General features: G+C 54.2%; 2 protein-coding genes and 1 long non-coding RNA gene across 20 annotated transcripts in view; 2 read left to right on the top strand and 1 right to left on the bottom strand.

Annotated features, from left to right (window-relative positions):
- RNF157 (ring finger protein 157) overlaps nucleotides 1-15163 on the top strand; it is a 97204-nt gene extending 82041 nt beyond the window's left edge. For 3 of the 12 annotated variants that reach the window (XM_031657776.1, XM_031657777.1, XM_031657781.1), the window contains exons 12-19: nucleotides 180-418; nucleotides 1247-1355; nucleotides 3102-3213; nucleotides 3688-3860; nucleotides 4106-4171; nucleotides 5277-5325; nucleotides 7147-7257; nucleotides 13850-15163. In XM_031657776.1, the coding sequence (XP_031513636.1) occupies nucleotides 180-418; nucleotides 1247-1355; nucleotides 3102-3213; nucleotides 3688-3860; nucleotides 4106-4171; nucleotides 5277-5325; nucleotides 7147-7257; nucleotides 13850-13968 (978 nt within the window). In that variant the 3' untranslated portion in view covers nucleotides 13969-15163. Of the gene's footprint in view, nucleotides 1-179; nucleotides 419-1246; nucleotides 1356-3101; nucleotides 3214-3687; nucleotides 3861-4105; nucleotides 4172-5276; nucleotides 5326-5919; nucleotides 6013-7146; nucleotides 7258-11898; nucleotides 11940-13849 lie in introns of those variants that run through there. The other 9 variants (XR_004179508.1, XM_031657779.1, XR_004179509.1 and 6 more) reach the window with 9 other exon arrangements.
- Nucleotides 4996-14201, bottom strand: LOC103878991. Of its 7 annotated transcripts, XR_004179514.1 has the most exons (6): nucleotides 14118-14196; nucleotides 13670-13781; nucleotides 12868-12931; nucleotides 12272-12409; nucleotides 11615-11914; nucleotides 9765-10502 (listed from the first exon to the last, which is right to left on the bottom strand). It is a non-coding gene; the product is annotated as an uncharacterized LOC103878991 (long non-coding RNA). The 7 variants fall into 7 exon arrangements; XR_002517799.2 differs by lacking the exons at nucleotides 9765-10502; nucleotides 13670-13781 and adding an exon at nucleotides 4996-6482 and having other exon boundaries at nucleotides 12272-12440; nucleotides 14118-14201; XR_002517798.2 differs by lacking the exons at nucleotides 9765-10502; nucleotides 13670-13781 and adding an exon at nucleotides 6989-8237 and having other exon boundaries at nucleotides 12272-12440; nucleotides 14118-14201.
- Nucleotides 15164-15575: 412 nt separating the features above from the next.
- FOXJ1 (forkhead box J1) lies at nucleotides 15576-23048 on the top strand. Its single transcript, XM_003913471.5, has 3 exons — nucleotides 15576-18317; nucleotides 18871-19537; nucleotides 21294-23048. The coding sequence occupies exons 2-3, from the start codon at nucleotides 19040-19042 to the stop codon at nucleotides 22059-22061; spliced, it is 1266 nt and encodes a 421-aa protein (XP_003913520.3). The 5' UTR covers nucleotides 15576-18317; nucleotides 18871-19039; the 3' UTR covers nucleotides 22062-23048.
- The last annotated feature ends 592 nt before the right edge of the window (nucleotides 23049-23640 follow it).

Genomic DNA, 23640 nt, shown 5'->3' with positions numbered 1-23640 from the left:
GCAGGATCTACAATGTGTAGTTCTTTGATATTTTACCTCTGCCTCTAGTACAGTTGTTCTTACCAAACCCCCCAAGAACAGATAGAAAACATTTTTTTCTGTGTAGAGTAAGTAGCATAATCATGTCATAAAACAAAAAGGACCTAATTGATTTTTCAACCTGTCTCTGATTCCCCTAGTCCTCAGAGAATATTCCACCAGGCTATGAAGTAGTATCTCTTCTGGAGGCCCTCAATGGGCCCCTCACCCCATCCCCAGCAGTTCCTCCACTTCACGTGCTTGGAGATGGCCACCTCTCAGGAATGCTCCCTTCGTATGGCAGTGATGGCCACCTGCCCCCTGTCAGGACCATCTCACCTCTTGACCGCCTGTCTGACTGCAGCAGCCAGGGACTCAAACTCAAAAAGAGTCTCTCCAAGTGAGTAGCCAGTGCTCCACAGTATTGCCCCCAGAATCCATGATGAGATGTTTCAACTCTCCTTGGTGCTGGCCCACATCCTGGGGCCTTAGGGCAGAGTAACCCTCTGGGCTGTTCCCAGAGCTGCTTGTGGGAAGGTTATCCCATCCGTTAAGAGATGAAAATAAGATGGTATGTAGGCACTTAGGAAAATTCTGATGAGACAAATCTCTTATGTATTCTTTTTGTTTTCAAGGATAGGGGATGGGTTATAGGGAAGAGGACATTGAACACTGTGGATAGGGCCATCTAGGCCCCTGGCTTAGTCCAAAGACTGAAGGAACCTTGTGATCCATATCTCTTAAACATCTAAGTCCAGCTAGGTACAAATCGTGACAAGGTTTCTGTGGCAGAGTAAAGCAGAGGGTATTTTACAGATGAAAATATTGAGACCCTGTAAACGGCTGTGGTTTTTCCCAAGTTTAGACAGCAAGTCATCAAAGGAGCTAAAGGTAAAACTTAGCACTTCTGACACCCAAAAGAGGTCTACATCCCTCCCTGGTTCTCTTTTCTACCTCCCTAGTCCTACTTAAGATTTGGGTTTTGAGCCAGGAAAGTTAGCCCAGACCTACTCAGCTACTCAGGAGGCTGTACTCCTCCTCTGTTAAAGACGTCAACAAGAGGATCGCTGAAGCCCAGGAGTCTGAGTCCGGCCTGGGAAACATAATGAGACCCTGTCTCAAAAAATAAAGAAAAAAGATTTGGGTTTTCCCCTCAGCTCCCCTTGCAGTATGTACTGTTCTTTAAATGGACGTTGGATATAGCTGCTTTTCCACTGGACTCCTATAGATCCATTTCCCAAAACTCTTCCGTGCTGCATGAAGAGGAAGATGAGCATTCCTGCAGTGAGTCGGAGACACAGCTCTCTCAGAGACCATCGGCTCAGCATCTCGGAGAGGTAATTGATATTCCTCTCCTCTTCTTGGATGTTGAACTCCAGGGACTTTCCTCCTACCTGCATGGCTCATCAGGTCCCTCTGCTCTCATTCACTTATCAAACACCTTTTCAACGCCCCCTGAGGCAGTGGCAAAGATTTCACTGGATTCATGCATTCAACAGCATATGCAGCCTGTGTTAATTTGCCAGGCACTGTGCTATATGCTGAGTATAGTAGCTGGGACACAACAAAAGTCCCTACCCTCGTAACATATTCTTGCTAGCTGGGGTGAGGGTGGGGGACACAAAAGACAATAAGTAAAAAAATACACGTGTACCAGGTGGGGCTGTGGATCAGCGTGTATGACATGTGGGAAGGGAGTGTCACAGCTGGAAGTGGGGGCTGCCATTCTTAAAAAGCGGTCCAGGAGCCGAGACCAAGGGAAGTGTGAGAGCTAGCTATGCAGATATACGAGGAGAGAGGGCCCTAGGCCTGGGAACAGCAAGGAGAAAGCCCTGAGGGTAATTGGGGGGTGCCAGGAGGCCCACGTGGAGGAATGGAAGAGAAGGCTGGAATTTTCTACTCTGTGTGTCCCACAGAGACCTCACATACCAAAGGTTTATGCAGCTTCTCTCTGTAGGGCACTGAGCTAGGTAGAGTGGGGCATAGGAAGGTAAATAAAGTGGTCCCTGCCCTTAGGTGCTCGGGTCTGGCTGGGACAGGACATATACATGGGAATAGCATGTGCCTGGCACGTCATTGTTGCTCAGTAAGTATGTGTTAAATGACTGAGTAAACTTTATAGAAAAGCAGTGTGCCCAATACAGAGACGATAAATTGCTGTGTCAGAGATGGACAAGATCATTGTAAGTGGAGGAAATCAGAAAATGTGTTACGGCGGAGTAGCATTTTAGCTAAACGTTGAAGTTTTTTAGATATGAAAAAGGTGAGAGAAACATCTATGTGGAGAGGACAGTGCATGCAAAGGCACAGAGCAGGAAGTCAGGGCTCGGAGCAAGCCAGGGGCACGGTGAGCACTTCGTTTCCCAAAGGCCCACCTGACCGCAGCATGCAGCCTGGACTAGACAGGAGACAGACCCAGCCAGGAAAGGGCTTCGGTAGCCCAGGCAAGAAGGACTGCCTGAACTAAGACAAAAGAGAAGCGTCTGGAGGAAAGGGAAGGGTTTATGGAGACACAGTTCATAGAACTTTGCATCTGCCTCGGATGGGTGAGGCTCTGCACCCAGATGCCTGGCAGATGGGGGCTGGGATCAGAGATGGGGGCGTGGGAGGAGCAGCAGGCTGGGGAGCAAGGTGATGTTTGTATCAGAAAGCAGCTGGGCAGGAGTTAACTGGGGTCCGTGTGGAGATACTCTGCAGGCAGGAAGACCTCTGCTGTCTTTGTATGCTTTTGCCTCAGAAGGAAAGCTGATCATAATCCTGGGGAAACCTGGGGTGTCCCCATGTCACAGCTGCGGGGTGACCTGTGTCACCCGAGCTGCATCTTTGTATGGCCGCAGCAGATGGCTGTGCCCTGGGCAGGAGGTATTGACTGAAGTGTGCGCCTCCCCTGGGAGGCAGTCATTCCAGGCTTGGGCTGAGAAGTGAGGACGGAATAGAGAAGCTGCGGCCTCTGCATGCCACTCAGTCCCTCCCAGTGTCGCCTTTCCTCCTCATCTCTACCCAGACCTCCGCCCTGACCCCTTCCTCCAGCACAGGTGACTCGCACTTGCTCCATGTCCTGTTGTGTCCCCCACACCCCCCAGGAATGTGGTGTGACTCCAGAAAGTGAGAATCTCACCTTGTCGTCATCTGGAGCTATTGACCAGTCGTCTTGTACAGGGACGCCTCTGTCGTCCACTATTTCCTCCCCAGAAGGTACATGAGGAGCAGGGAGTGGCTGCATGTCCTTCCCCCTTACCCAGCCCACAGTGTCCTGGTGTTTCCTCTGGGAAGGGACATGGGAGTGGCAAGCTAATACCTGGACTGCATGACAAGTAGGCCCTGGCTTGAGAGGGAAGAGGACTTGCTTTCCTACCATGGGTTAGCGGGCTTGCCTGTAGCTAGCGGGGTGTTGGTTCTCTCAGCCCCAGTCCTGCTGTCATGAGGTTTCCTTTAGCATGATGACAGGGAAAAGCAAATGTCTTGTCCCCGAGGCTAAGTTCTGAGCTCTAAAATATAAAGGAACAGAATTTTGGAAAACCGTAAACCTAAAACCACTTTTAGGGGAGGGCAAGATAAGGCCACTTCACTCCTCACTGCCTGAGTGCAGGGAGAGGGTTCTGCTCCCCAGAAAGCTTGCAGAAGCCCTGCCTGACCTCCAGGCTCCTTCTCCATCCCCTGTCTCCAAAGGCCCTGCCAGCAGCAGCTTGGCCCAGTCTGTCATGTCCATGGCATCCTCCCAGATCAGCACCGACACCGTCTCCTCCATGTCTGGCTCCTACGTCGCCCCTGGCACTGAAGAGGAGGGAGAGGCTCTCCCTTCCCCCCAGTCTGCCAGCAGGGCCCCCTCAGAAGAAGGAGAGGTAAGGGAAGGGACGGGAACCGCCCTGGCTTCTCTGTTCTTTGCATACATGTCCAAAGTAGCATAACCAAAGGTCTGCCATGCATGGCTGCAAAATGCCCCAAAATGCCAGGAGTGCCACAGAAAACAAGGCATTCCCTTAGGTCTGACCCTCCTATTTGACACCAAGTTTGTACTGAAGAAGGTTTGGGTTTGCTGTCACGAGAGCTTGATGGAAGAGCCTGTAAAAACTGTGCTCTTCTGCAGGGGCTGCCAGCGGAGTCTCCAGACAGCAACTTTGCTGGCCTCCCAGCTGGAGAGCAGGATGCAGAGGTAACCCCAACAGCACGGAGTGGTGCCCCTTCGCATAGCCAGAGGAGTGCTGGCCTTGGCTGGGATGCCAATAAGGACCAGGGCCGGGAGGCTTTGCTGACGAAGTCTTCCTGGGGGACATGCCTAGATCAGTGAGAAGTAGAATATGGGTAGAGATGAGAGCGGCTGCACCAGGGCCTGTGGACTGTCCAGTGAGTGGGGCCACTGGTTCCCAGGGTCACTGGTGTAGAGTGAGTTCAAGAGGGAACTTTTCTTGCCAGCCCCTGGCCTTAAGAATGTATTGTCTGTCATTCCACTAGTATTTACATGGGGGACTGTGTCACAGGTGCTCATTGGTGCTGGGGCACATACAGACCTATACAGATCTGTGTGGCGAGGTTTCTGCCTACCCCCACCCACTGCACCTAGGAGCCCAGTCTAGCAGGCAGACAGGACCACAGTTCAGTGTGAGACAGCCCATGGTGTGCTGTGGAATGCCGGTTCACAGGGAGAGGTCTAGAACTCTTCTTGAGCCAGCTACTCTCAATGGAGGATCTGGATGGGGTTTGGGATCTTAAGGAATTTCTCAAAGTCTTATGATCTCACAGTTTGCTCTTTCATTTAGTAACTTTTACTTCTACCTTAGAGAAACGGTATCAGTTTGCCAGGCGTGGTGGCACATGCCTGTAATCCCAGCTACTAGGGAGGCTGAGGCAGGAGAATCACTTGCACCTGGGAGGTGGAGGTTGTGGTGAGCCGAGATCATGCCATTGCACTCTAGCCTGGGCAACAAGAGCAAAACTCTGTCTCAAAAAAAAAAAAAACACACACACACACACAAGAGAAACAGTATCAGCTAAACTATTAACAAGGGTGTTCCTGACAGACCATTCTGAGCATATATGGGTAATGTGGCTCGGATCTAATCCCTATAGGCAGACGGTGCCTCACCAAGCAAAATCTGCCTCTACTCAGCCTCTCAGGCATATTAAACACAGATGGAAGTATATGCTGTTAACGTAGGCCCTGGAGTTAGATACCATTAGGATGATTAGTTCTGTCTTCAGCCAATCAGTTTACTCATTTTGCTGCTTTATAGACTCACAGGACCTTCCTTCTGTCCTAGGGAAATGATGTTATGGAGGAAGAGGATGGATCACCCACGCAGGAAGATGGTAAAAGATCTGGTCCTTTACTTCCTTTAGTTATATTTCTTTCCTGGGTCTTCTTTAAGGGGTAAAGAAAAGGGTACCGGTGTGACTTGGTGGCACTGCTCAGTTGTGTGGGACTGTTAAGGGAAAGGTCGTCGTCTTAGTGGTACATCAAAGCAAGCAGGGCATTGATGACCTCTATGACCTCCTCAGCTCTTTCTGGGTCTCAGAGCCATGGATGTCAGGTGCGGGTGCTGCAGGAGATACGTACAGGTCCATATTTACCTCAAGTAGATTCGGAAGCTCTCTAAGCAGTTCCCATCATCAGCCTCCCTGCTGCAGGTTTTCAGTGGAGCCCCATAGAGCTCTTCTGGCAGTCTCAGTGTTGAACAACAGTAGCCATTTCTTCCACTGTGGGGAGGAGGAGGACTATTTGGCAGCTGGTCAGGTCTTGCTTTAGTTAGGAAAATGGTCGACATTACTGTAAAAGAGGACTCTCAGGAGCCAGCAGACATATTAAAGGCGTGGTCAAGGAAACAGGTCCAAGTTTCTTCAGGAGCTCAGCTTAGGCAAGTATTTTAAAGGCTATTGTAATGATCTTCCTTTACCATAATTCAGGCCTCAGTTATATCTTCAGTTGGAAGAATGTTGTTTCCAGGAAGGCTAGAAGAGAAGGAATGGCCCACAGAGCAAGGACATAGGAGGAAGAAGGTGGGCAGGAAAGTCTCCCCCAAGCAGCGAACACCACGTGTTCCAGGAGCCAGACTCTTCCTCCTGCTGCTCTGAGGCACCTCCCTTAGGGGCGCCTCCAGAGCACACATATGCCCGGCCTGGATGCAGAAGTGCCAGCAGATGTCATCCTATTGCTTCTGCTTTAGCGCTGGCCATCGCTTGGGAAGTGTTGGAGGTGCGCATGTGGACATGACAGGTCCCGCCTGGCCAAGGAGCTTGAAAGAGAAGGTGGCCACCAAGGCTGCCTCCGTCAGCTCTTGCACCCCAGCCCAAGGGGGTTTGGAGTGTCACCAACTCAGTTGATGACTTCAGTGCTTGAGGCTCTAGCGTTACCCCTTGTGATTATTTCTCCCATAGAATATTTGCTTCTAAGAAGTACAGTGTGGCCAGGTGGTTTCACCTGACATTCCCTAGCCCGTGGAATAGATTTGTTTTATTCTCTGTTTTCACTGAGAAAAAAAGAGGGGAGCTTGATTTTAAAAAAAGATACCTTTTAAAACTTTTCCCTTCCCTTCTTACATGTCCGTAGATTTCTGGTTAGCCACTTAAAACACACTGAAAATAACAACTGAGGTCTCGTAAGAAAGGAAATCATAATTTTGTGAATGTAGTCATTCTGATTTGATATGCAAAATTATGGACCCTAAGACCTTTAGTTGTTGTTTCATGTACTTATTTTGCAGAGCCATGTGGTCATAAACACACCCAGCTCGCACCCAAGGCAGACGCAGGCATGAGCAGGATGACCTCCCCACTGGCCCTCCCTAGCTTCTGCCGGCTGGTTGCAGCCTCACCAGCCTGGCCTCTGCCCAGCTCTGCTCGCTCTAGTGTTCTCTGTTGAGCCTGTGTCCCACAGCCCTCCTCAGTGATCTGACTTGTTAGGGAACAGCAGACAGAAAGGGCTCTAGGGAAACAGCAGGATAGTGTGAGAATACAGACATGCCACACAATGTGATTCCTTTCTTGTCCACTCTTTACCCACTAAATTATTGTCTTTTTTTAACACATCATTTGACTTTTTTTGGTCTCCATCCTTAAGATTTTTATTTTAAGGACAGCAATGCAGAGAAAAACACAGCCAGCACCTCTCTAACTGCATTAACTCCATTACAGGCCAGAGGACATGCGCATTTCTAGGTATGGAGTGTGACAATAACAATGACTTTGACATCGCAAGCGTGAAAGCACTGGACAATAAGCTGTGCTCTGAGGTCTGCTTACCTGGTGAGTGGCAGTCTGCTGAACATGAACTTGGTGGGGGATGATCCCTGTGCTCTTACCCCTGCTCTCACCCTGGTACACCCATCTCCTGCCCTGCAGTTCCTGCCAAGAAGGCCTGGGGTGTGCTAGTGCTGGAGACCAGTTGCTGAAAGGAAGTAAGAAGGCCTGGGAGAGTCCTTGAGTTTTTTGCAATGAGCCAGCCTTGCTCTGAGTGAGAATATTAGGATAGGAAGAAAGAAGCAAAACTTATGATTTGGCCTAACCACTCTCCACCCCACATCACGGCCTTGCAGGTGCCATGTCAGGTGGCCTGGTCTTGTTTTCATCAACAGGAAGTTTGAGCAGACAGACACCACCTCTCTACGAAGGTCTTGGAAGGATTGCCTGAACCCCTTAAAAGTGAAGCCGTAGCTCCTCAGAAGAAAAGTGTTTCAGCTAGGATTGGAGAGGGATGTGAAAGTCAGCATTTTAGAGGCTAGGGCATGGCTCTGTGATCCATGAGCTTTGGGTTACCAGTTGCATTGTACATACTACTGGATTTGGATCCCAGCGGAGAGGTCAAGTTAGGGCTCCTTTGTGCTCCCTGGAGCTGTAACTTCACAGGTGATCAGGTTGTCACTGTGCCCCTTATTCCTCCTTATGATGCTAAACTGAATCTAGCTAATGTCTTACACAGGATCAGGTTAATCACACGTTGAGCACCGAGCGCCTTTTTAGTTAATGTGCCCATTCAAGGGCTCTAAAAACTGCTTTTCTAAAATCCACATCTTGCCCAAGTGGACTCAGTCAGATGTCCCCTCCGGGTTTCACGACAGAGATTGTCCTTCACACCGTGTTGTTTGAATCCTCTTAAACATTCCCCGAACGAAGACTCACTTCAGCTTCAGAACAGCCACATCACGGGTCCAGTGCTTTACTCGCTCAGCGACGTGGCTGGAGGCGTTGGAGCCACACGACCTCTGTGGTTGCCACTCTCCATCAGCCTGTGCAAGACACAGTCCAAGCACGCTCTGGCCCCACACAAGCTTGTGGCAGGGGAAGCTGGAATTCCCTAGAGACACTTTCTCCAGCCCTTCAAAGGGCTTTCTTGAGTCATTTTCTATTTAGTTTGTTCTAAAGGCACTGCCCAGGCCTCTTCATCTTCAGTGAGACCAAAAGAGGCAGTATCGGTTTCCCTGCTTCTCCTGCACAGGCCCAGGGAAGACCCGCTTCCTGCCTGAGCATGGAGGAGGGGGCGCCGACCACGGGGCCAGACTCCTGCCAGTTAGGCCTGGACTGGAGCTGCTGGGGCCCAGGGGCTGCTTCACTCCCTGCCTTCCCACTCCTGGCCTGGCTTCCATCTGTCCATTTGTGTTCCACATCATTTTGGCAAATGTAAATCTGTCTGTCTGGTTTGTTTATTTTCTAAACTCATGTATGTTCTCTAGACTTGGTATGAAAGTTCCTGTTCACTCCGTGCCAGTACTGTCCTCCCTGCCAATGCTTTGCCCCGTCCAAGCTTGCTGGGCACGCACACACCTGGGAGGCGCTCGCTTGGGGTTGTGAGCAAGGCTCCCCATTCCTGATTGGCAAGGGCCTGTATTCAGGGTACTAAGATCTTCTGAGAAAAAAATATTTGTGAGACTGTATTTCTGTTTTACAAAAATGGGAATGCTTCTGTGGCAAGGGCTGTGGAAAGGATTTGGTTTTAATTGGCATCCTCCGTCAAGATGATGTCTCTGCCTTAACCGTGCCCTGTGTCTGAGGCAGCTCTACCCTGGTCAACCCCTTACTTGGCTTTAGGAGATAAATTTAGGTTCTTGCCTCCCTCAAGGGACTCCCTTACCCACCCCTATTTTTTTGGCAGAGGGAGCTGCTGGGAGTTGTTTTAGCCAATAGTGCTAGTGGAAACTGAGCTTATTCCTCCTCTTCCTGACTCCCCCCAGCTGACCTGCTTGTTGATAGTTACTCCATGGGATCACAGGAGAGTGAGGACTGGGAGGAAGAGAGAAGCCCTGGGGTTCCTTAGGGTGACTTGTGGAGCCAGCTATTTAGAGATTATGATGTGCTCACACTTTGTGCCAGACATGAAATCACATGCCTATGATGGCTCTTGGGAGAGGGCCTCAGGTATAGGCACTGTAAATGTCCCATTATATCCTCACCAGAGGCCTCAAGATGGGGGCCTGTATTCAATATACTAAGATTTTCCAAGAAAAAAATGTGTGAGACTATATTAATTTCTGTTCAATAAAAATGGGAATGCTTCTGTGGCAAGGACAGTGGAAAGGATTTGAGTTTTTTTGTTTTTGTTTTTTATTTTTATTGAGACAGAGTCTCGCTCTGTCACCCAGCCTGGAGTGCAGTGGCACGATCTCGGCTCACTGCAACCTCCGCCTCCTGGGTTCAAGTGATTTCGCCTGCCTCAGCCTCCTGAGTAGCTGGGACTACAGGCGCCTGCCACCATGCCCAGCTAATTTTTGTATTTTTAGTAGAGATGGGGTTTCACCATGTTGGTCAGGGTGGTCTCGAACTCCTGACCTCAGGTGATCCGCCCACCTTGGCCTCCCAAAGTGCTGAGATTACAGGTGTGAGCCACTGTGCCTGCCCATGATTTGTTTTTAATTGGCATCCTCGGTCAGTAGCTGGGTGAAAGTGATGTCTCAAAACCTCTGGTTCCCTTTTTACTTGAGAGGGAAAAGCACATCTCTCTAGGCAAAATGTGTCTCTGGTTCCACTGGTAGCAGATTTGCTGGAGAACTCTCTGGAAGTGTCTGCTAGGTTACAGACAGGAGTATCCACTTTGGTAGGTCTCATGGAGTAAATAAGCCTCTTCACACTCAGCTGTAAGTTCAGTTTTCTATCTTAGGGCTGAGATACCACTGGCTGTCTTAGCTCATCACTGTTCCTGCAGCCAGCTCTCTCCCCATCAGGACAGCTGCACATGCGCCTGGTCTCTGCTTGAGTCTGTTTCCCTCTTCAAGCGGGTGCCACTCCCTTCACAGAGGGCCAGTGGGAAATGGAACCCAGGGTGCCTCCCATGCTCTCCCTGTGCCCTGCGCCATGCTCACAGGCTCTGCCAGGAGACCTGGCTGGTGGCAAGAACTGAGAACCTTGTTGGTTCCTATCCTCACCACTCTGGTCACACTGGTGAGGGTTTAGAGGCACTTTTGTCATTCCAGCCCTGCTCCCCCTAAGAAACTTCTGGGTTTTCCTGAGCCCCAAGACCAAGGGTGGATTTTGGGGAGTGGTGTGTTCTGAGATTGCTTCTGAAAGGAATAAAGGAAGGAGATCTCAGTTGACGGGTGTGGCAGGTGGTAGTAAGACTAGAATTGTGAGACCATGCCAAGCAGATGTGGCTCTAGGGAGTTTGGTGGACTGTTACACAGGTGGCAGGATAGTCATCATGGCAAGTGACAGTTCTATGAAGGCCCTGGGGTAGTCAGTGATGGAAAAAGGCAAAGATAGGCCGGGCGCAGTGGCTCACGCCTGTAATCCCAGCACTTTGAGAGGCCGAGGCGAGTGATCACTTGAGCCCAGGAGCTGGAAACCAGCTGGGCAATGCAGTGAAACCCCATCTCTACAGAAAATACAAAAATTAGCCAGGTCCCAGCTACTCAAGAGGCTGAGGCGGGAGGATCGACTGAGCCTGGGAACCGGAGGTTGCAGTGAGTCAAGATCACACCACTGCACTCCAGCCTGGGAGGCTGAGATGGAGTGAGACTCCATCTTGAGGAAAAAAAAAAAAAAAACAAAGGCAAAGATAATTTGGGTCTTTTTAGTGGGAATACAAATATAATTTTTAAATGACTGCATTCCACTGGAATGAGCATATCCAGTGAAATCTAAAAAGGTTTGTGGAGACCTGAAATTGAATTATCTCCTCTTTTTGAGAGGCCTCAAAACCCAAGACTAAGATGCTACTTGCACTTTATGGGCACTAAGGAAAAATTCAAACTAAGTTCCTCCTTTCCCTGGAGAGCAACCCTACAAAGACAGTTGAACTATTACAGTCCTTACATTTAATAAGAGGCAGGAAAGGGGCTTGTGAAATTTTCCTAAATGTACTCCCAAAATCTACCTCTAGAGGTCTCTTTATACTCCCATTTTTGATATCCCAAAAAATGAGATGTGAATGGAAAGCACTGTTACCCATATCCCTCTAAGGATTTTAAATCTCTACGCTCCATTTTTTGGCTGGAGGGGCCTCCAGGCCAGACAAAATGGCGGCACCTGCTCTGGAAGGCCCCTCAGCACCTACACTGACTCTCCGCAGCCAGGCTCACCGTGAGAACGAGGCTAAGGAGAGAGCAGCAGCAGGGCCTTGCCAGGGGAAGGGCCCCCCCACTTGCTGCCGAATCTCCCTCACCACAGAGCTTACCAAGAGGCCAGGAGAGCAGACTTCAGATCTGATTCTTGAGTCTTCCACAAGTAACCAATGTTCTGCCCTGGCTAAGACTTCTATAGAATAGAAGGGTGGAGTTTGTAGCGAGGACTCCTGTGAATTCAGAGTCAGGACGGCTCTCTGGGCAGCCTCTCAGGCCCAGCGTTCCGTGGCTTGCTGGTGGTGGCGGTGGTGGTGATGGTGCTGCTGTTTTTATTTGTGCATGCATGTGTGTCTTCTCTCTTGTTTACCATTTGCTTTTGGTCTTTCCTACTGAACAGCCGCAGCTCCGGAGTCCTGCCCCATAAACATTGAGGAATAGGTATGAGATCTACCAAATTATATGAATGAACAAACAGCTCATTTTATTTTGGGTTCCTCACTTTAAAGGCAATATTAATATTGCCTTACATTCATCCTGCCACACTTAGACACATAGTGCCACCATTAGAGGTGAAAAAAACAGCTTGACTCATGTCCCAGGCTCCAGTACCCACCCCCAGGGAGTAAAGATCCCAAATTCAGTTTGGATGTGAGAGAGATCCAAGACTCTCCTGTTCTCACTGTTCCCCTGGGGTCAAGCACCAGAAACTGTTACTAGAGTCTGAGGTGGATTAGCACACCAAGGCATTGATGGAAATAAGCCATTTATACCTGCTGACTCCACGTGCCATTAAAGAGTTTCATGTCCTGGACTGGCCTGAGGCTGACCCTGGACACTTGTGAGTGGCCTCTCTCAACCTCACGGCCACACTCTACAGTTGGTCGGCCTCGTCCACTGAACAGGTCCTCCTGTGGGTCAGATGTTGTGCTGGGCTCTGGACTGCAACAGTGAAGAAGTCACAGCCCCTGCCCAGGAGGAGCTTCGTCCCATGGAGGAGCTCCGGGACCTAGCGTTTTCCACCATGTGAGGCATGCGTGGAGCAGTAGTTCAGGCTGCAGGGAGCACTTAGGAGCACACTGTGCCTTACCCTGCCAGAGGTGCCTTGTGAGGGGAGGGCACTGGGAGACATGCTTGGGAGGCCCACAGGGTCCGGAGGACAACATGCCTTCCCTACCCCAGGGAGCCAGGGGGCCCTGAGAGCGGAGGCAGCCAAGGCCCAAGGCAGGAGCGAGCGCTCTAGCCTCACCGGAGGGAGGGCACTGGAGGGAGTGAGCTCATCTGTGGGCGGGAGATGAAGAGGACTCTTAGGGGAGAGGCGAGATGGCCTGGAAGAGCCTGAGCACAGGCTGTTCTAGGAGTCACTCACCAACACTCGCATTCTCTCGTCTAGTCCTCAAAGCAAGCCTGTGAGGTCAGTACTCATCTCCCATCTGATGGATGAGAAAACCAAGGCCCACAGTAAATTGATGTGCCCCGGATCACACCATTGTAAACTGGGAGTGGAGCCCAGGTTAGTGTGACTACAGATGGAGTCACAACACCGCTAGGAAGTGAGCCCACAGGAGGTTGTGGAGGATTGGATCCAGAACACGAAAGAGAAGCACCAAGAATGGGTTTCCAGATGGGCACTGGCGCTCCTCACGTGGGGACAACAGCAGATTTGGGGAGAGGATGCGTTCAGTGGTGGTATCTGTGGGTCCCCGAGGCTCTCGGGCTGGCGTCTGCTGGGCTGATGGCACCAGCTAGTAGCAAACCTCAACAGCTGCGTAGGTGCAGGAGGAGAGGAAAACGGCGGGTGATGGGGGCTGGAGCCTCACACTGTCCTCCCTCCGGGCAGCCTTCTATCCCAGAAACCCTGCTGGGTGGCCAGTCCTTTCCTGCCCCCCGGGGCCCCCACAGAAAACATTTAACACTTCGGGCCAGAACGAACAGTCTTCTCACTTCCCCCCACCTCTTCCTGCCCCGATGAAAATAGCTCAGCGAGGCCCAATTTCCTTTTCCTGTCTATCGTAACATATAGGCAAACTTTAAAACCAAGTAATTAAAATACGAAAGTGGATCCCAGGGTAAGTTCACAAAACAAGGAACATCTTTCATGTCCCTCCCTGTCTGGGAGCCACAGTGGCAGTGACTGTACCTAGCCCAGGGGGCAGGAGCAGCCTCTGCACCTGTCAGCACCTGCTTCTCTCCGTTCTCACGCACGAGTGCTGTGGCTCGCACCCTCATCGGAGTCTCAGGTGACACGCATCCTGTTCCTTCCGTGCTGACTCCTGGGCTGCCCTGCTGGAGACACCATCTGGATCTGGCCAAAGGTCTGGCTCCTGTAATGTTCATTTTCTGTTCCCCAGGTGCCTGGCAGGCTGATGACAATGCCGTCAGTCGGAATGCCCAGCGCCGGCGCTTGTCATCCAGCAGCCTGGAGGACTCTGAGACGAGGCCCTGTGTGTGGGGCCCCTTGGCTGTCTGAGCCCCAGCCTCTGCACTTGGGCTCCTCTCCTGCCCCTGCATTCCATCCATCCTCACTCAGCTGCTGCCTCCTGGGCATCCTCAGCAAGATGCTGGAGACTTTTCACCCTCCTGTGACAGCTGTTACAACCTGTAACCACAATCCCTCACCTCTCAGAGGGAACTGGAGCTCTCCTTTCTCCCCGTGACCTAAAGCCACTCAATGAACTGCAGCTCACGAGACCCTTTGCAGGGACTCTGGAATGCCCCCACGGTATCTTGATGTTCAGGTGGAGCTGGGGTCCATGGGCTAATTTCTTACACATCTTTTTTCTCCTTAGGGGGTAGAACAAGAAGGCTTAGAGTTTTGGCAGCTTTGTTACAAACATCCCTCTGGCATTTCCTGGTCTCTGGCACATCATAACCAATTGGAAACCTGCAGTTTGGGGTAGGGCTGTGAAAAGGGAGAGCAATACTACACGGATATGGCATTTCCCTTCACAAGCACTAGGAGCACCTTTCTCAAGGACAAGAAATGGTAGCAACCAAAAGGTTGGTTGAAAGAAAAAATCCTTCCTTCTGGTAGCAGAGCCAGTCTCCTGGGCCTCACGTGCCTGTCTGCTTAAGAAGAAGCCCTTGAATCTGAGAATCCCCCAGTTAAGATGATTTCCCTTAAGGAGCATTTCTCCTGATCAGGTGCATTCAGGGAGGCCTGGGACTCCATCCTAAGGTGACATTTCAAGAAACGTGTTGACCACCTCTGTGTGCTAAGCACTGGGTGAGGAGTGGTCATATATTTCGTCTTCACTCACCCGGGAGGTGGCATTCTTGTCCCTATTGCCCCCATCTCTACCCCCTTTTGTTAATGGTTGAGAGAAATGTGAACCAGTGATTCTTAGTTTGGTGCCCAGGTCCCCAAAGGAAGTGGTGGAGAGCCTTGAACTAAGTTCAGGCAGCAGCATGTGGCCAGCAGCAGTGCGCTGGGAGCAGAGGTTGGAATCAGGGCTCAGGGCCTTCACCTCAAGGGCTCTCCCCATCCTCCATGTGTTCCTCCCTTGCCTTCCAGAGCTACTGAGCCTAATCACTGAAGAGGGAGACGGAGCCAGTCACATGCTGACTGGCAGTTCAGAAATAGTGTTCTGTTCGTGTGCACTCCCCGCCCCAGTCCAGTGTGAGGTCACAAATACAAGAGCTGAAACAGCACAGCTGGACTGTGAGGTGGTGGCTGCTCTGCCTTCCTCAGCGTGCGTGTCATCAGTGGATTCCCTGTGGCTCTTCCATGTGTCGTCTACTGGCCTTTGGAAAAGGTGGTGGTTTAGTAGGGCATGAGATTATTTGGAAAGCAAAGCTAGAAACAACTATTATTTGTGAGATTGAGATGTGGGAGAGCCTTATAGGCTATGCCCATTGTGGTGGACTTGTCTTAGGGTTTGGAATTGTTGCCCTAAAAGAGCTTTTTGGCGAGGCATGGTGGTTCATGCCTGTAATCCCAGCACTTTGGGAGGCCAAGGCGGGCGGATCACCTAAGGTCAGGAGTTTGAGACCAGCCTGAACAACGTGGAGAGACCCCTTCTCTACTAAAAGTACAAAATTAGCCAGGCGTGGTGGCGCATGCCTCGTAATCCCAAATACTTGGGAGGCTGAGGCAGGAGAATCGTTTGAACTCAGGAGGCGGAGGTTGCGGTGAGCCGAGATCGCGCCACTACACTCCAGCCTGGGTAACAAGATCAAAAAGATCGAAACTGTCTTAAAAAAAAAAAAAATGTCAAGGTGTTTCCAAGGCAGATAGCCTCAAAAAGAGCCTGGCGCCCAGGGGGTCCTTTGCTCCTGTGTGGCTGCAGAGGCCAGGAGTGCAGTGACAGTCTCACTGCCTAGTGATTGTGGCTTACATCCTGCCCTGATGGAGTGGAGCGCGTCCTCCACCCTCTCTGAAATACTGCAGTAGACTTTACCATTTCAGGCCCCACCTAATGTCCTTTCCTTCCCCCTACATTCTTCCCGCCCCTTTCATAGTTGAGATGCATAAGCTGAGCAATAACCCCACTTCCTGATTTCCCTGAAATATGAGCCCAGAAGCAGCAGGTGACAGGGAGCTTCCCTTACCCTGGGGTGGTGGCACACAGACCACCTCCTGTCCTGTCCCCTGCAGGTAGTATTCACAGTGTGGTGTTACCTGGGAGGAGGGAGGAAGGAGCTGAGATGAAGGAGATTGAGGTAAACAGTAACTGCAGTGGCCAGGACCCCCTTCCTGGAGGATCCATGTCCTTCCTCAGCAGGTGCTCAGTCCTCTCCTAGGGAGAAGCACAGAAAGATTCCTCAAGGCCTCAGCCCCATGTCCAAGGCATACCTAGGTTAGAAATGTCCTTTACTTGTTTCTTAGTAACTGTTTCTCCTCTTCCTCTGTCCCCCTGCCTTCTCTTGGCTGTCATTTAGCTCTGTGGCCCACAGAAATACTTCATCCAAGGAGTTGGTCCTCAGTCAGCCTGATGAGGACAGGTCAGTGGCCAACTCTTTTGCCCCAGTCCTTCATCTGGAGACAGTCACATAGTCACGTCAACAGTTCACCCAAAGAGAAGAGGTGGGCCTGGCTTCTCCCACAGGGCACAGCGTAACTATGGAGACCCAGGGCTCCTTCCTGCTGCACTAGGCCTGTACTCTCTCTATTGCGTTCAGGTAGTGTGATCCCGGCTTCCTCACAGAGCCCTTTTTTTCCTTCTGCCCAGTTCCATCCCACCAGAGTTTCTACCCCCGCTGAGGCATCTCCTAGGCATAGACCCCCCACACTCTAAGCCGTCTCACCTGGAGAGTTAGGATCCTGCCCACCTGGAGTTGGCACGCTGGTCACTTTGCTTTGGTCTGCACACCTGGTGTGTGCATGTGTATACTGCTTGTGCCATCTGTGTACCCCTCTCCCTGGAGTACACTTGTGGGCACACTACAGTGGGGACATCAAGAATGCAATATTTATGGATTGCTGCATGATTCTTAAAAATGAATAAAACTGTTTACAAGGGAAGGAGAGCTAACTGCAAAGTGAGCTTATCTGTGAAAGTTTGTCTTTCTCCAGCACTCTTTAATATTTTTACTCAAGAGGATCTGGAGTTGGAGGAGTGGGAGAGGCAAGGGCTAGGGAAAGGCACGTTGGCGGAGGAGTGATGGGCCATTGCGGGGCTTTCTTCATGGCCTGAGCACCAGGCTTCCCGACCCCAGCTCTCCAGCTCCTGGGCAGAGGCTAGGTAAGCAACCCAGCCCCCACCACTGCCTCTGCAGCCGCCTTAAACCGGAGAACGTCCAACCCTGCAGCTCCTCAATAATTAAAGAGCAGGAAAGCTGGTGACAGGAGGGAGGCCAGGGGAAGGGAGGAGGAAGGGCCACAGTCCCCAGAGTCCCTGTACTCTTAATCCCTGTCACTTAAAGGTTGGAGAAATTAATTGGGCAAATGACCCCGCTAGGAGAATTTGACAAGTCCGTGACTGCAGAGTTTTACCCACGGGCTCTGCTTCATCAGCTCTCTCCAAAAGGAGTGAGTGCGCTTCTGCGGAAGCCTCTGGAATGTCAGCTTCCTGGAACCTCGAGGATACGGGTGGGGAAAGAGCTGCTTACTGGGACACACTGGATTACCCTGCCTCCTGGGTGTGTCTGCCGCCTCTGTGGATGTAAGCGGCAGGTGGCATCGGAAAATCAGACCTGCCTGGGGCACCAGAGAAAGACCCTAAGAGTCAGGGGAGAGGGAAAGGCTGCGGAAACTTGAGAAAGCGCCATTCGTAGCGGAGAGGAAAGAAAATCTCAAGGATACGGTTCCCGAGCCTGAGTCCGCTCCCAGCCTTAGCTCCCCAACCGCAGGCTCCGTCCCAGGAGCAGTCGACGCCTCAGAGCGTCCGGGACAGAAAGGGGGTGGGGGCGAGAGTCGTAGTTCCCCAGGACGAACGGATCCATAGCGGTTCCTGGTGCCGCGGGCCGCGGGCTTTTCCGACCCCAGCGCGGGGCCCGCGGGCGGGAATGAGCCGAGCAGGGACGTAGCGGCGGGTAGGGGGTTGGGTGGCGCGGGAGAGGGCGGCAGAAGGAGGGAGTTCGAAGAGAGTTGCCGCCAGAGAGAGTGGCAAGTGCCCGCGGTCTCCTTGGAGACGTACTGACCAATAGCAGCGGCGGAAGCTGTTTATGGGGGCGGAGCGTCGCCATGGCAGCGGGAGAAGCCTTTGGAGCGGCTACTTAATGCCGGTCCCGGGGCCGCGGTAGCTCAGAGAAGCGCCGTCGGGCGGGGGGGCGGCAAGAGTCGCTGGCAGGGCCCCCGAGCTGGGGGCAGAGAGCCGCAGGGGGTGGGAGGAACTTCTTCCAGAACCTTCCTCTGGCCCCGGCTGCGCTCTGCGCCAGGTAAGGGACGGGGCAGGGGGACTGCAGGACAGGGGGAGGGTGGGCGACGGTACCAGCCCGCTCTCATTCGTCCTTGACGGAAGTGGTGGGACCAGGGACTGACATCGGAGAAGTCTGGGGGAGACTCGCCTCCTGCCCCGCATAACTGTTCCGTCCTCTTCCTTCCCGATGATCCCCTATCATAATATTCCTTTTCAAGGATCAAAGGACCTGCTCCGTCCCCGCCCCGTCGTACTGCCCTCCCAGACTTCTCGCCCCATTTCCATTTGTTGCGGGGAGGAAGGGGGTCCTGATTTCCTGCTCTTCGGGAGAAAAGGATAGCCTCGGATGCCCCTACCCTCTTCCTTTATTTGGCTAATAAAACCTCAAAGAGGAAAGGAAGAGGGAGGCGGATCTGGTGGGGTGGGACCCCAGGGCCTTGCTTCTGTTTCCCAGACCTCGGCATTAAAAGATCCTCCCCAGCTGCGGGGATGATGTTACAAGAGGCGTCCCCGTACACACACTGTCCCCTCGGGGGTGGGGTAGTGCTCAGTTCCCGCCGTGGTCCTCGCAGGCACCACATACTTATTCGGAGGAGGCGCCCCCGGGGTCGCGAGATGGAAGCGCGCGTCCGGGAGGCCGTGTAACCGGAGCTGCGGGACTCAGCGGGCCAGAGAGCGCGGCGGGCCACCCCCGGCTCAGCCCGTGGATGCTGACCGCCCCCTCGGAGAGTCCCCGCAGACATGGCGGAGAGCTGGCTGCGCCTCTCGGGAGCTGGGCCGGCGGAGGAGGCCGGGCCGGAGGGCGGCCTGGAGGAGCCCGACGCCCTGGATGACAGCCTGACCAGCCTGCAGTGGCTGCAGGAATTCTCCATTCTCAACGCCAAGGCCCCCGCCCTGCCCCCGGGGGGCACCGACACCCACGGCTACCACCAGGTGCCAGGTTCGGCGGCGCCCGGGTCCCCCCTGGCGGCCGACCCCGCCTGCCTGGGGCAGCCACACACGCCGGGCAAGCCCACGTCGTCGTGCACGTCGCGGAGCGCGCCCCCGGGGCTGCAGGCCCCGCCCCCCGACGACGTGGACTACGCCACCAACCCGCACGTGAAGCCTCCCTACTCGTATGCCACGCTCATCTGCATGGCCATGCAGGCCAGCAAGGCCACCAAGATCACCCTGTCGGCCATCTACAAGTGGATCACGGACAACTTCTGCTACTTCCGCCACGCAGATCCCACCTGGCAGGTAGAGTAGGCACGGGCGGCGGCGGCTCCCTCCCCATTCCCTCCTCGCTCCCCACACCGCACTGGATTCATATCCCAGATCTTCAGGCCAAGTAGGCTCGGTTCGGCCAGAAGGGAGCACTGCAAAGGAGCCCAGTTCTTGCAACTGCCCCTCCTTTGACTTCCAGAGAGAGAGAGAAGGGAGAATGTCTAGAGGTGGAGAGCATTAGGGGTGCAGAGGCTGAGATTCAAGGGGCAAGCACCTGCCATTCATCCAGCAGGCCCAGGCCAAAGACCACGGTTAGACTCTGCGTGGACAGAGTCTCCTTGGGGAGAGCGATGAACTGAAGGCACATTCTTGTCCCAAGTCCTGGAATTCCTAGACACTGCCCTGCCCCGGGATGGTTTGTCGGGCCGGGAGTCAGAAACGGAAACTGGAACGTGGCCTGCCTGCCAGGCTCTATGTCCTGCCCTTTTGCAGTTGGCTTGGGGAGGATGAAATGGAAGGGGTGCTGTAGCATGTGTCCCAGTGGAGGGTGAACGGAGTAAGGGGCCTTCCTAAAGCTGCTGTCCCAGCCCCCCCCGACCTCAACCTCTGCTCAGTTTCCTGCCTCCAACCCCCGCTCTCAGCCAACCTCCCTGGGGGGACAATTACCTGAGCCAGGTGCCTTCCACAGGGGCTCTGCCTACCACACTGGCATCATGTTCCACGTCTCCAGAACCAGGCACTGAGCAGCCAAGGGGCCCAGGCCACCATGTAAACATCCCAGCCTTGCTGCGGGGCACTATCCACCCATCTGCCCTGCCGTGCCAGCCCAGGACCCCTGTCCCCCAGCAATCTTTGGACACGATTAAGCACCTAAGAATAGACAAGGCAGGAGGATGGTGGATTTGAGGCTGGGTAGACAGTGCCCTAAGAGTCTTTAGCCATCACCATCAAGGGCTAGCTGGAGGCAGAGCCCCTCCAAGGACATCCAGACTCTTCCCTGAAGCACCCAAAGCAGGCAGGCCACAGGACCACAGTCCCAAGCCATTTCCAATGCCCCTGACCCTAGAGCAGTGTCATTTGTAGCTGCACCGAAAAAGCAGAGACCCTCAGCCCCACCCTACCCTAAGCCTGTGCAGCTTGCCTTTGGGAAACAGGCCCAAGGAATGAGTGCTATGCTCTTAGCTCTTGGCTGGGTAATAATCAACTGAGCCTGGAGTGGGGGGAGGGGGCCGTGGGGGGTGAAGGCCCAGGCCAGCAGCCGGCTCAACAAACAAGAAAAGTCATCAGATCCCCCACTCCTCATCCCTGCTCACTCGCTCACTCGCTCTCTCTCTCCCCCACCTCTCCATCCTCGGCTGCCCAGCCCCCTCCCTGGACCCACTCACTCACACAGAGGGCCAGCCAGGCCCAGGCAAAGGGAGATGGTGGTCCAGGCCGTGGGGGAGCCAAGGGCTTTGGCCAGAGGCTGTGAGCGGCAGGGTGAGGGAGGGAGGGTAGGCGACGGGGGTGGCACCGAGAGCCACCCTGCAGCTCAGAGCTCGGATGACTGAGCAGGCAGATATCCCGGCAACAGGGAACAAAAGCCCCCGACAGCACTCCAGGCTTCCAGTGCCCTGTGGCTGGTGTCCCAGAGCCGCAGCCGCCTGGGCAGAGCAGCGTGTCTGTCCCCACCTCCTCTCCCCTGCCAGAGAAAAGATGGGGGGCGTGCAGGAGCACCAGGTGCCACTTCGTCTCCCCATCCCCACTGACCCAGCGGTTCCTCTCTCTCTCACTCTCTCCCTGCACCCAGAATTCAATCCGCCACAATCTGTCTCTGAACAAGTGCTTCATCAAAGTGCCTCGGGAGAAGGACGAACCAGGCAAGGGCGGCTTCTGGCGCATCGACCCCCAGTACGCGGAGCGGCTGCTGAGCGGGGCTTTCAAGAAGCGGCGGCTGCCCCCTGTCCACATCCACCCAGCCTTTGCCCGCCAGGCTGCGCAGGAGCCCAGCGCTGTCCCCCGGGCCGGGCTGCTGACGGTGAACACCGAGGCCCAGCAGCTACTGCGGGAGTTCGAGGAGGCCACCGGGGAGGCAGGCTGGGGTGCAGGCGAGGGCAGGCTGGGGCATAAGCGCAAACAGCCGCTGCCCAAGCGGGTAGCCAAGGTCCCGCGGCCCCCCAGCACCCTGCTGCCCACCCCAGAGGAGCAGGGTGAGCTGGAACCCCTCAAAGGCAACTTTGACTGGGAGGCCATCTTCGACACCGGCACTCTGGGCGGGGAGCTGGGTGGGCTGGAGGCCCTGGAGCTGAGCCCACCTCTGAGCCCCGCCTCACACGTGGACGTGGACCTCACCATCCACGGTCGCCACATCGACTGCCCCGCCACCTGGGGGCCTTCGGTGGAGCAGGCTGCCGACAGCCTGGACTTCGACGAGACCTTCCTGGCCACATCCTTCCTGCAGCACCCCTGGGACGAGAGCGGCAGTGGCTGCCTGCCCCCGGAGCCCCTCTTTGAGGCCGGGGACGCCACCCTGGCCTCCGACCTGCAGGACTGGGCCAGCGTGGGGGCCTTCTTGTAAGAGGCCAGGCCCTGCCCCACCTCTGGACAGTGCCCAAGTCAGGGCCTAGAACTACCCCCCAACACAGGTCCACAGACACCCCACCACCCAGGCAGGGGCTGGGCCAGGGCTCCAAGGCTGGCCCCACAAGGCCACATGGCCACCAGCCCCAGCTGCCATCAGATTCAAGCCCAGGAGGCTGAGAACGAGGGCCCAGGACCAGAATCGCTGCCTCCTCTCCCCAGCCCCCCTTGTACACACAGTGTTTCATTGCTCCGCATCTTCCCAGCCCCAGAAACCAGCTAAAGGGCCCTTCGCCGTGAGAGCCTAGGCCTGGAGGGGCCCGGGTCAGGCTGGGGAGGAACAGAACCGGGCCCTCCCAGAGCACCTCCGCTTCCCCCCTGCTTCCCCAGGTCTCTATCCAGAGAGAATCCCCCGGTACCACAAATGCTAATTAGATGACAGCAAATTAACCCCCTGGAGGCTTCTCCCGGCAGAGCCTCCCTGGGGCCGGGGGCAGGCAGTGGATGGGGCAGAGCTGAGCAGAATATGGACTGGGGGAGGGGGCAGAGAGAGGAGATCAAAATGAGGTGGGGGCACAGGGTTGGGCAAGGAGATCCTCTGTAAGGCCTCTGGGATCTTTGCCTGGCCCCTAATCTTTAAGCCCAACTTGAAGCTGAGAGCAGCAGGAAGTTCGGATTTGGCGGTTTGGGGGCCGGGGCATCCAAGCTGTAGAGCGCAGGACAGACAGACTAATGTAGTGAGTGTAGCTGTAGCTGAGGCTTAACTGGGAGGGCCACCGAGCTTGCTGGAACTACTGGGACCAAGAAGGGGTAACCCCATGCCCCTGCCTGCATTCCTCGGGGGCGTGGGGCATGCCTTGCTCCACCTGGATCCCCTGGGCTGCATCCCACATCCACCCTCCTGCCCCTTGGGGCAATTTAACCTTTTTCATGGAAGTTATTTACAATGAAAAGTTTTTAAAAATAAAATTTTTAAAAATCTAAATATGGCTCCTCTCCAAACTTTCTCTGGGAACAGATGAGGGCTCAGTGTTCGGGAGGGGCAGCGCCTCTCTTTGCTGGAGTGAGGGATGACTGAGAGGAAGATGCGGGGGCAATTAGGGCCTGCAAAGAACACTGACGAACTCCCCATGACCTCAGCATCCCCAGGGAGGAAGAGACTGAGGGGTGGCTCTCGGATGTCCCCTGGAGCCTAGGCCTCGGTGGCTCCATCCGTGCAATGGGGAGACCAAGGCCCACAGCCCTGGGGGATCAGGAGACAAAGGGAGGAGGAGTGGCCCCCGCCCCCAGACCCGGGGAACTCAAAGGCTAAGTGTGTCCTGGGCTCGGCCCCTGCTGTCCCCCGCTGCGAGGGCTTGCCCAGGCCGGCCTGCCCTAGTCGGCCATCCCTGGCCTGGGCTGGTCTCCAGCACCTCCCTCACTTGGTCCTCTCCTGGAGGGACCCAGCCCCAGGGCACTCACTTCCCACACAACCTGGCCCAACACAGGTTTGGGGAGGAGGAAGGCCACCAGGGAAAGGAGTGAGCTCAGACCCGCCCCTCTCACCTACAGTGGCAGGAGCCAGACTACCAGAGTTC

Source organism: Papio anubis, chromosome 17, assembly GCF_008728515.1.
Source record: "Papio anubis isolate 15944 chromosome 17, Panubis1.0, whole genome shotgun sequence".
Classification (NCBI taxonomy): Eukaryota; Metazoa; Chordata; class Mammalia; order Primates; family Cercopithecidae; genus Papio; species Papio anubis.
This window is presented reverse-complemented; position numbering and strand designations above follow the sequence as displayed.

Bases quoted from the DNA above. Each gene is read 5' to 3' on its own strand.
- FOXJ1 (XM_003913471.5), top strand. From the start codon at position 19,040: ATGGCGGAGAGCTGGCTGCGCCTCTCGGGAGCTGGGCCGGCGGAGGAG. The intron at 19,538-21,293 runs GTAGAGTAGGCA...CCCTGCACCCAG, and splicing joins ACGCAGATCCCACCTGGCAG to AATTCAATCCGCCACAATCT.